The 12,191-nt window shown below is 41.2% G+C and overlaps 1 protein-coding gene across 2 annotated transcripts in view; it reads left to right on the forward strand.

Annotated features, from left to right (window-relative positions):
• The window catches only part of PSMB2 (proteasome 20S subunit beta 2), a 34,489-nt gene extending 25,463 nt beyond the window's left edge, over window positions 1-9,026 (forward strand). Inside the window, exons 4-6 of one of the 2 annotated variants that reach the window (XM_040231709.1) lie at window positions 5,124-5,286; window positions 6,736-6,785; window positions 8,792-9,026. In XM_040231709.1, coding sequence (XP_040087643.1) covers window positions 5,124-5,286; window positions 6,736-6,785; window positions 8,792-8,899 — 321 coding nt within the window. In that variant the 3' untranslated portion in view covers window positions 8,900-9,026. The remainder of the gene's footprint in view (window positions 1-5,123; window positions 5,287-6,735; window positions 6,786-8,791) is intronic. The other variant, XM_040231710.1, reaches the window with a different exon arrangement.
• Window positions 9,027-12,191: the final 3,165 nt, after the last annotated feature.

Below are 12,191 nucleotides of genomic sequence, written 5' to 3' on the forward strand. Positions count from 1 at the left end.
AGGGATCAAACTCATGTCTTCTGCATTGGCAAATGGATTCTTTACCACTGAGCCAGCAGTGTAGCCCCCTGGTTACATCTTCTGCAAATATCTTCTCCCATTCCACAGACTCTCTTCATTTTGCTTATGGTTTCCTTTGCTGTCCAGAAGCTTTTAAGTTTAATTAGGTCCCATTTGTTTATTTTAGTTTTTGTTTCCTTTACTCTAGAAGATGGATCCAAAAAGATAGTGCTGCAAGTTATGTCAGAATGTTCTGGGTCTTACATTTAGCTCTGTAATCTATTTTGAGTTTATTTTTGTATATGGTGTTGGAGAATGTTCTAATTTCATTCTTTTACATACAGCTGTCCAGTTTTCCCAGCACTACTTGTTGAAATGACTGTCTTTTCTCCATTGTATATTATTCCCTCCTTTGTCATAGGTTAGTTGACCATATGTGCATTGGTTTATTTCTGGGCTTTCTCTTCTGTTCCATTAATTTGTGTGTCTATTCTTGTGTCAGTACCATACTGTTTTGATTACTGTAACTTTGTAATATAGTCTTAAGTCAATGTGATTCCTCCAGCTGCATTCTTCTTTGTCAAGATTGTTTTGGCTATTTAGGGTATATTTGACTATATGAGGAATTTATCTTGTATCTCATTTGCTAGGAGTGGATGGTCTTCTCTTGAGTGCTTGCCTTGTTTTTTCCATGGACACTGTGAACTTCATAAGTGATTATGTTTCCCTAGTAATTATTTTAGCATTTATTGAGCCTTTACTAGGTTTCGGGTACTGTGCTTATTTTGCATGCATTATTTCTTTGAATGTTCACTGCAGTCTTTTTGTAGTAGGTAGCCCATGTTTGCAATGAAGGCACTTTCAGAGACATTAGGTTACTTACTTTTCTAAAGCCACATGTCTAATAATAAAGCTGGATTTCAAACTCAGGCCTAACTGTAGTGTAACCCATCTGTTTCTTCCTGACATGAGATATTTATTTAAGCTATTGTTCTCCCCTTCATTTAATTTTAAATGCCTATAGTACAATTTTTTTCTTTACTTAGCAACCTGTGTCTAAAGGAAAGTAGAAAGACAAGGACCCAGGAACCTAGGGAAAAAATAGCAGTATATATGTAATTATAGTGATACTGGCAGTCAACTTAAACTTGAGCCAGTTCTCAGAAGTAGGACCTATCACTTTCTGACATTTGTTTAGAGATTTTCTTAATCTTTCTTCTTGTGATTCTACGCATTAGTCACCTATGTATGGAAAAATATATAAGGCTTTTTGGTATGATTGTTATTCACTCAGCAAATATTTATTGAATATATACTATATGCTTATACATCATTGAACAAGCCAGACAGAGTCCTGCCTTCATGGAGTTTGTAACTGAATATTTGAATGGGTGGGTTGTGTCTTACACCTACTGTGTATTTCTGTAAATACACCACAGTCACACATGTATATGCCGTAGGAATTTCACAAAATTGAATGGCTTGCAATTTGTCTTATTCCAGGAAAACACTGTTGCATCAAGAATATGAGAAAATGTAAGAATCAAGAAACCCATCAGTATGGCTTTGTCGCTTTGAATGCCATGATTCTTAGAGGAGTAAGGGAGTAGCAGTATATAAGACCTTATTTGAAATTAAAAATAAAAAGCAAAAACTCGTGTGAGCCAGAAATCTTTGATGGAGCATTGTCAGAAGAATTTCAGAAACTGCAAGTTGTTGCACAGATGTAATGATTTAATTAGTCTAGATAACACCATTTATTTATGCTTAAGCATCTCACACATGCAAAAGTTGGTAATTCAAAGTCACACAATAATTTGTGAGTTATCTTCTATACCACGTGTTACAGCTTCTGAATACCAGCTTTGATGAGCCTGTGTGTCAGATGCTTAAGCATAAATAAATGATATTATATAGACCAGTTAAGCAATACAGTTTGTTTCTGGAATTCTGTTGACATCTTCACATAAAAATTTTGTAGTGGCTTTTACAGATCACATTAATTGTTTTAAACACAGTTTAATCTCAGTGTGGGCAAGATCCTCATTGGAGAGAGCATATATGGTTTCTGCTGGTTAGGTCTCTTTAGATATCTGGGTGGATTGTTAATATACAACTGGATAAAATAGCCATAAAAGGAATATCCTCTAGTAAATGGAGAAGGTTTGTTATCCTCTTACCAAAAAGATGAGCTTATTTTGTGATGGGTAAGTAACTATATTATTAAATCTCTTGGGGAAGGAAACCAATTTGGATCTCCTTGCTATATTTCTCTCTTTTTTTGCTTTTCGTTTTAATTTATTTATTTGGCTGCATTGGGTCTTAGTTGTGGTGAGTGGGCTCAGTAGTTGCCCTGTGGCATGTGGGATATAGTTCTCTGACCAGGGATTGAACCTTCGTCCCCTGCATTGGAAGGTAGATTCTTAACCACTGGACTACCAGGAAAGTACCTCTTTTCTGCTTTTCTAATTTTAACTATAAAAACACCATGGTATTCTTTGTCTCCCTGATGTTGTATTAGTGTTGTCATAGGTTTTAAAAAATACTGTTATATTTATTTTTTATTTTTAGGTAATTCACACAGTTTTGTTGTTGTTTAAAGTGGTAAGCTATCAAAAAGGAGATTGGGATATAGCTAATATACTAAGAATTTAGGTCACATTTTTTTCTTCCAGAGTTTGGGATGTCTCACCTCTATTATTTTTTTCTCACCATATTTCCTAGAAAATAGAAAGGGGAAGGATTAATTAACCTAGTTTTACACATAAGGAAGTATGTTCTTAGAGGTTAAGTGTCTTGCTTAAGTTCATACTTATTAAGAATGTAGTCACAGAATATGGCAGAGAATTCCAGAGACTACTGGCAGAGGTTAGCATGCTACTTACTGGGAAATGTAATAGGCAGTTAATTATTGTCTCAAAAGACTTAACTATTACTGGTTATTTCTTACTCCTCTGAGACTATTCACCGTTTTATCCGCAAGGCAGAAACTTGTTTGCAGGTTAGAGCTACTCTGTAATCTTTGGGAAATACTGCTTAGCACAGCTGGCTTGGAGTTCCAAGTATATAATGTTTTCATGTGTATCTTCTAACATGAGTTAGACTGTTTCTTCAAGCTGCCAAGTACCCATGCTGATCAGTGTTCAAAGAATACAAAACATCACTTTTAAATCCATTAGCTGTAATTACTTTATGCCCCATTAGATGATGCATAAATGTCTTTCATTTCATTTCATGTCCGCTTGGTTGAATTTGTAAGTTTAGGAACGGGCACCTAAGAGTGGGCAAGGCCTGCTCACTGTCCACCGAGGCAAGGGCAAGAGGAGAGCGTACTTTGCAGAGAAAAAGGAAGTCATGTTTCATGGGAGTCACACCACTGATGCCTGGGAACACAGACAGTCTGAACTCACATGGTAAATGGCCCACCTGGTGCAGGAAAATAATCATCCATTTAGAGACGAAGATCTGTAGAAACTTACCTCGTTAAACTTGCAGGTAATACAAAAAAAGTATATCTATAAAATAGGTTATTATAATTACTTTAGTCTCATTGATAAAAATGACCTCTTAGTTATCTTAGCACAGCCTTGTTATATTAGAAAAATAATTAGCATTTCACCTAAATCTACAGTTCTTCTAGAGTTACCACATTTCTTTGAACTTAGGAACTTCCATTATTACTGTCTGCATTAAAAGTGTAATGACTTGGGAATTCCCTGGTGGTCCAGTGGTTAGGACTTTGCCCTTTCACAGCTTAGGGTGTGGGGTTCAGTCCCTGATCAGGGAGCTAAGATCCTGCAAGCTGTGTGGTGCGGCCAAAAAAAAAGTTTAGTGATTTGATTTAAATATTTAAGACCTTCTATGCTTCCCTACCCCAAGACTTGTTTCTTTCTCTTTCTTTTATTCTTTTTTTTGTAGTTGATACTCAGTGTTGTATTAATTCCAGATATACAGCAGAATGATTCAGTTTTATATATATACTTTTTCAGGTTATTTTCCATCATAGGTTATTATAAGATTTTGAATATGGTTCCCTATGCTATATAGTAAATCCTGTTACCTACCTATTTTATGTATAGTAGTTTGTTGCTGTTAATCCCATGGTCCTAATTTATAACCCTCCTCCCTTTCCCTTTTTGTAACCATACATATATTTTCTATATCTTTGAGTTAGTTTCTGTTTTGTGTGTAGATTCACTTGTATTATTTCTGGATTTCACATTTAAGTGATATCATATAATGTTGTTTTTCTCTGACTTACTTCACTTTGTATAATATTATCTAGGTCCATCCATGTTGCTGCAAATGGCAACAATTCATTCTTTCTATGGCTGAATAATATTCCCTGTATATATGTACCACATCTTCTTAAGCCAGTCATCTGTTGATGGGTACTTGGGTTGTTTCCATGTCTTGGCTATTGAAAATAGTGGTGCTGTGAACATTGGGGTGCATGTATTGAATTAGAGTTTTTGTTTTTTCTTGGGCATATACCCAGGAGTAGAATAGAAGGATCATATGGTAGCTCTGTTTTTAGTTTTTAAAGGAATTTCCGTATTGTTTTCTATAGTGGCTGCACCAGTTTACATTCCCAGCAACAATGTAGGCCTTTCCTTCACACCCTGTCCAGGATTTATTAAATGTAGCCCAAGACTTAGTTTCTTAATAGTGAGACATACAGTTTACTATTTGAGCTTGTGGTCCAAATGCCCATACTGAGCCTTTTTATTTTGGATGATGTGGTTGGTGCTATAGCTTTCTTTAGCCTGTGGCCTGACACTCTCAGAATAGTGTGTTTTGGTTTCAGCTATTAGGAACAACACAAAAACACCCATGCTTTGCCTCTGAAATGCTTTTATAACAGATTTTGGTCCATGAGCTTTAAGAAGCAACTTTTTCAAATACCTCAAAGTGGTCCAAATGGTCTTCTGTTCAGAGAAAACAAGCTGACCTCCCTTTACCTGTGACCACACTCTGGGTCCTTTAGATTTCTCTGAATCTTTTCTTTCATCATCATTTACTCAGCTGCTGCTGTTATTCACCAACAGTTGGAATGTCCCTGTTTCCATGAGAGATGTTGGTGTTACTGCTTTGACCGTCACGTTAATGTCTTTCCTTTGCAGACCCCGTATCATGTCAACCTCCTTCTGGCTGGCTACGATGAGCACGAGGGTCCAGCGCTGTACTACATGGACTACCTTGCAGCCTTGGCAAAAGCCCCTTTTGCAGCCCACGGCTATGGTGCCTTCCTGACTCTCAGTATCCTGGACCGATATTACACGCCAAGTAAGTTTCAGCTCTCTAAGCTGGGAACAGTAGCAAAGCCCTGTCCTCAGCTGCTTCCTGGCTTTATGTACAACCCCTTGGAGTTGGGTGGCCAAAGAAGGTGCCCTCAGGAAGCTTTTTCTGTAGGTCGTTAGGGTTATGGAAAAGCTGATCCAAGTCCCTCTTCCACCAGGTAAAATGAGGTATTGCATATGTCCAGAGCTGGGTTTTGTTTTAAAGGGGGGTTTGAATAATGACTAAAACTATAATTCTTTGGTTATAAAAGTTCATGTTTTGCACTCATTTTGCCGCTACTTAAGTGTTCATTAGCTTCTCAGGTGTAGAGAATGAGCAAGTAAACCAAGTGGTTTGGGTATGTTTGTTTGGAGCTTATGATGATGAACAGGACTCCAGCATGATAACTGAGGGTTTCTTTTCTTAAATGTCAAAGCTTTTTAAGGCCACAACCTGTATTCTTATCACATAATAGCTGCCCTCTCCTATATGAGAAAACTGGCTCTCTACTTGTCCATGAACTGTCCACTTGGCAAACCTCTAGGCACGGGGGTGCTTCTGTGTTAAGTTCTATTTTCTGACCCCAACGCCAACCTCAGCTTCAGCCATTGTGAGCAGTAGGCACTCGGGATTCACAGCTTTTGCACGCTGTAGATGCAGCACAGATAACCAGTCTTTGCCTTACATTCCGCCCTTCCCTGTAGAATCTGGCTGGTTCTTTCTTATGGTGCTGCCCTCTCACTCAGCCTCAGCCATGCTGGAGCTCCAGGCCACATCCTGAAAAGATTAGCTTGGCCTCCTAGTGACCATTGCTTGATTCGGCATCTGTCAGTCATACAGTGATCTGCCCACTGAAATACCCACCAGCCGCCCCTGAAGCCAAGCCTCATCATGTGTCGCCCCGGTTCGCCATGCCTGTGGACAGGTCCTTTGGCTCCTGTTTCATGAGAGACTCAGCCCCATCCTGTGAATTCTGTTTCTATTGTTAAACTGGGGCCAGCTGGCAAAGTGAGGCTGACACACTGGCCCTGCCCTCCCTTTCCCTGATTTGCAGCTGGCCAGGGCAGATGGAGCTGATTTAAGCCCTGGTCTAAAGGAGGGCTGGGGGTTGTTGGGAGTTGGGGGATGGGCTATAAAGAAGAGGCAGGCCGCTGGACTTCTCTGGAGGCAAGCACTGGCCATGGGAGGCAGATTCCGTCACGCTTACCCTTCTCTGTAGCCAATCAATTTGCAATGGCTTGTGGCTGCCTGAGCACTGGGCCTGGGACACTCAACTGCATATAGAGAAAGTTTGTTGTACATCAGAAGCCTTGGCTTTTTTTTTTTTTTTTTTTCCCCTTATCTGTTTATGTGTCATGTTGACCTGAGAAAGTCTGAAACCTATTTCAGAGTTGTGGCGGAGCGTTTTACTTAGTGTCAGCACCTTGAGTGCCTGACTTCCGTGTTCTCTTTCAGCTATCTCGCGTGAGAAGGCAGTAGAGCTTCTTAGGAAGTGTCTGGAGGAGGTGAGTAGCTTTCATGGGATCTTGAAAGGAATGTTTTGTCTCTCTGTTGGCCAATATTGTTTCCTTTCCCCAGTTGCATTTTTTTCTGATCCTTGCCAGAAAGTATAATATCTGCTAACCATATGTGAAGTTCCTATCAGGGATACAGTTTGATGCATAATAAGCTGATTTTTTTTTCTCTCCTGGGTCACCATCTCATCAATGTCAATTCTACAATCTAATTACTTTTATTTTTGGTTCTTCCAGACTAGTAATTCTCCAATTTTAGCATGTGTAAGAATCACTGGGGAACTTGTTTCTTTAAAAAAGGCACATTCATGCTTTCCACCTCACCTTAATTCTGAATTAGTTGTCCTGGTGTAGCTCTTGAGACTGTCTTGGCCAGCCGTCCCAGGGGATTTTGCTGCAGGTGGTAATGGGGGTGGCGGGCAGAGGGGTCGTACTTTAAGAACTGTTGTGCTGGATTTTAGACCTGCTCCATTTTTGTGCTACCTGGGGTTGCCATAAAGTCTGCTTCCTTCCTCTTGTTTGTGAGTCTGGGAGGGAAGACCACCCCTGGGAATTCAGGAGGCCATAGAAGGTAACGAGCAGGCTTTGGGCAGATGGAGACGGTAGCCTTTAGTTTATGAGGCCAGGAACATGGGCCCTTCCTCTTCCAGTACTTCTGCTAGGAGTCTGAGGCTCTGGTGTGAAAGGAGGATGAGGAGGAAAAGAAAGCAGCTCCTTTAGGCTTTTTAATTCTTTTGTTGTTCCTATAGCCTAAGGATGAACTTGAATTTGTACTCTAGTGAGAAGGGAGTAGGAGGTGGAGAGCAGCTGGTAGCATCAGTAATGTCAGTTTGCCTCTTACACAAGCCTGTCATTTTCAGTCCACAGGGCCCCTTCTTCCTCTTGTTTGTAAATCTCCTTTCCAAAGCAGAAACTGAGAATAAACTCATGTGCTTTTCTTAAAAATTCAGCCAGGAGGCCGTGTTAGTCCAGCAGCTCCAAGTGTTGCAAGGGTCTGCCAGGAAGAAGCCACTGGAATGTGGAATGCTTGGAGACTTTATTCCCCATGGATCCTCCACATTTCCTTATTATTATCACCTTTTCTTGATCTTGGAACTTTTTTCTGGACATAGGAGTCATCAGCCAGGGAGGACTGTGGAAATGGAAGTGGTGGTTGCTGCCCAGTCCTCCTCTGTAAGGGAGATGGGAAACATCAAGGGAAGGAGAGCTTGGGCCAAGGGAAGGGCACATTTTCAGGATATGTCCCTAAGGGGGCAGGTAGAGCTTTGTGCCTTCTATCCAGGGATTAAGTGAACTGTCCAGGAGGGGTCACCCACAGAAGCGAAGGTTTCCTCCAGCTGTGCCCTTGGGCGATCTCTAGCCAGGTTGATGGGGCTGTCTGCTTTTGTGTGCATAGACCACAGGTCCTTTGGAGCAGCCTCTCAAGCAGACAGTCACAGGAGAGTCCAGAGAGCTTCCTTTAGTTCAGGTTGGATTGAAGAAGATAGAAGTAGGGCTTGTTCCAAGAGCAGTTCTGAGACCATCCTTGCCACCAGCCTCCAGCTCTACACACAGACACACTCACATACACCTGGTCCTTATAATGTGGGTGGGTGGCTGGAGCATACTGTTGGACCTAGGAATACATGGCTTTGGTCCAGAGCTTTTCCTAGGGCAGTAGCTCCTTAGTTGGCTTCTTGCCTTGAGATATTTTGAAAGAGAAGTCTGTGTTTACCAGGCCTGATTGGTGGCAGATTGTGAGGAATAGAACATTAGATTGTCTCATTCTTCACCAGCTGACTGACCAGAGTCCAGCTCCTGCTCACTACCTTCCAGTCAGCCTCCAGCTGCAGTTTGGGCTTTCCTCAGTATCTTGATACCAGCTGTCCTCAGTAGGGTACCAAGCGCCCCCAACACAAAAATCACTATCTGCTTATATGTCCAGTGCCTCGAACAGAGCCTGGACCACAGTTCTCAATAAAAATTTGTTGACTGATTTCCTTCATGTTTCTCTGCAGCTCCAGAAACGCTTCATCCTGAATCTGCCAACCTTCAGTGTTCGAATCATTGACAGAAATGGCATCCACGACCTGGACAACATTTCCTTCCCTAAACAGGGCTCCTAACGTCATGCCCTCCCTCCCACTTGCCGGGGAACTTTTTTTGATGAGCTCCTCTATTTTTTTCTACTCTTTTGATGTCTGCTCTCCACAGATGGTTAATTCAGAATAAAGCTGACTGTGGATCGATTGAGCCCTCTGGGTTGAGTCTGAGTTTACCTGACATCGCCTCAGGAACGGGGTGGAGGGAGCATTACCTGCATTGGACTTCCTGTGAGGATTATCTTTCCTCTTGCCCCTTTCCTTCACTGATGCTCTGATTGTCCTTCAGCAGCTGACAGTTTGCTTGCTAAAGTCTCATCCCTCTAAAGCAGTGATTCTTTATTGCCCCTAAGCTTAAACACTTTTTAAATTAATTAATTTGAATAGATAATACATACATGTAGAAAAAATGCAAACAGGGTGAAAACACACGGTGAAAATGTTTCTTCCATCCCTATAATTTATTCACCTTCTTCCATTCCCAGAGGAAACTTCAGCTACTAATTTCTTATCTAACCTTTAGAGATATATTGTTCTTGTATAAAATATATACATGCACATGTCCCTTTTAAAAAATATTTTAAAATGTTCTGCATATTGCTTTTTTCATTGAACACTATTGGAGATGGTTTTTATATCAGTACATAGCTACCTTAACTCTTACTGACAGTTGCATAATATTCCATGAAATTGGTGTACTCTTAAGTGAGGGGTTAACCAGGTATTTATTTTACTTTCTGAATGGAGAAGGAAATGGCAACCCACTCCAGTGTTCTTGTCTGGAGAATCCCAGGGACGGGGGAGCCTGGTGGGCTGCCGTCTCTGGGGTCGTACAGAGTCGGACATGACTGAAGCAACTTAGTAGCAGCAGCAGCAATCTAGTTTTTTGGTAATGAGTAATGTAGATATTTTTCGATTGGTGCCACTAAAACAGTAGTTCTTAACCAGATGTATGTATCAGAATCACCTGGAGGGTTTTCTTTTTTAATCTACTTGATTAGCCTGCATTCACTCCCAGATTCTAACAAGTTTGGGGCCTAGACTAGGAATATTTTTTAAAGCTTCTAATCCTTAGTCACAGTAGAGAACCGCCAATTTGAAGCTTCTTTGGAGCAGTGATCCTCAAACTACAGCATGCATCTCAACTTCCTTATAGACACAGCTTGCTGGGTCCTACTCCAGTAGTTTGAGGGGGTGGCCTGAGATTTTACATTTCTGATATTTCTGGTCGGTGTGATGCTGCTGGTCTGGGAACCATACTTTGAGCACCATTTGGTCCTAGACTAAGATAAGCCCAACTTTATCCCATTCTGTGCTGATCTTAATACCACATACAATAGGTTTTTTGTTTATCCGGGGTGAAATATATCATCTAAGTTACTCCCTATAGATAGCACATTTGTGTTAACAGTATTGAATTACCATCAGATTTGAATGCCATACACTTTTTAGTACACCATTGGTAAATGCCTTTTACCACCATAAGAAGCAAGCTAATCATTGAATAAGTGGGAGAAAGAAGTGATTCACATGACCATGCCTAGTTCGTCATTAGTTTGACACCACCCTCGCTATGCATAGGTGTGAGCTTTTGGCTAGCTTCCTGACTCTCTAAGACATCTATTTTAAAGCTCCACAGGTGATTCTGATGCTTGCCCAAGTAGAGTGCCACTACTAAAGTGTAAGCAGTCCTGCTTCATGGCTTTCCTATCTGTAAAATAGAATTGTATGAGGATTCCATGTGCTAACGTAAAGCATTTGGAGCAGGGCCTCGCATGTGGTAAGTGCTCTATAAACATATGCATGCCTGCTAAGTCACTTCAGCCATGTCCAACTCCTTGCAACCCTATGGACTTCTCCAGGCCAGAATACTGGAGTGGGGTGCCTTTTCCTTCTCCAGGGGATCTTCCCGACCCAAGGATCGAACCTGCGTCTCTTGCGTCTGCTGCATTGGTAGCAGGTTCTTTACCACTAGCGCCACCTGGGAAGTCCCAATAAGTATGGGGTCATTGGTAAACTTATTATTCTGCATCCATGCCTCACTAAGAATGAAATCGTTCTCTGCCTTTGAATATGTGTCCACAAGGCAGTCTCATAGGGAAGGCTACCAGCCCACCCTGACCTCTAGTCTGTTTTCTCCAATCCAGATCTCTTTCTTAGGTTCAATATACACTTAATCCTAGGTATCTCACCCTCTAGTCACAGGACATCAAACTCAGCATGTCTAAAGCTGAGCCTTACCACCAGGCCCTGGCTCCCAAGTACCCAAGCCAGAAACCTATGCATCATTTATCTTTGATAAACTTATTTTGAAATAAATTTAGTTTTATAGAAAAGTTGCAAAGATCCTTATACTCCTCGCCTGGTTTTCCTTAGTGTTAACATGTTGCCCACAATACATTTGTAAAACTAAGAAACATTGGTTGGCACATGAGTATTAACTAAACTCCAGCCTTTATTCAGATTTCACCAGTTTTTCCACTAATGTTTTTTTCTATTCTAGGAAATGATCCAACATGCCTCATTGCATCTAGCTGGGCATCATTTTTTTGCCTTCTTTATTTCCTGCCTTCACAGAGTTACCAAGTTCTCGCATTTGACTTCCTAAATCTTTTAATGAAACTATCCATCTCCAGTATCTCAGTTCCCCTACCAAGGATTGACCCTGGGCTACGGCAGGGAAAGCCCAAAATCCTAACCCCTAAGCCTAACTCCCTTTCTCAGACTACTTTAACAGCTTTCTAGCTTCTCTCTACTTTTAATCTCCTCCCTATCCAGTTTTTTCTCTGTACTCTAAAAACTGGATCATCCATTCCTCTCCTCACTTAACACTTTCTGATGGTTTCCATTGCTTATGGAACAAAACAACTTTATTCTGTTCTATTTATATTCCCTGATAGCTCAGCTGGTAAAGAATCTGCCTGCAATGCAGGAGACCCTGGTTTGATTCCTGGGTCAGGAAGATGTGCTGGAGAAAGGATAGGCTACCCACTCCAGTATTCTTGGGCTTCCCTTGTGGTTCAGCTGGTAAAGAATCCGGCTGCAATGTGGGAGACTTGGGTTCGATCCCTGGGTGAGGAAGATCCCCTGAAAAAGGGAAAGGCTACCCACTCCAGTATTCTGGCCTGGAGAATTCCATAGACTGTATAGTCCATGGGGTCTCAAACAGTCAAACACGACTGAGTGACTTTGAAAATGTCAAACCCAACTTGGGTTTGACATGCTACGCATTTCATAATCTTCTCCCAACCTAGCTCCCCAATTTCCTTTCCTTCTACACGTCATAAAGCCCATGGCCCATTGAATTGATACAGCT

The sequence above is a fragment of the Oryx dammah genome, unplaced genomic scaffold, assembly GCF_014754425.2.
Source record: "Oryx dammah isolate SB20612 unplaced genomic scaffold, SCBI_Odam_1.1 HiC_scaffold_28, whole genome shotgun sequence".
In the NCBI taxonomy this organism is placed as follows: domain Eukaryota; kingdom Metazoa; phylum Chordata; class Mammalia; order Artiodactyla; family Bovidae; genus Oryx; species Oryx dammah.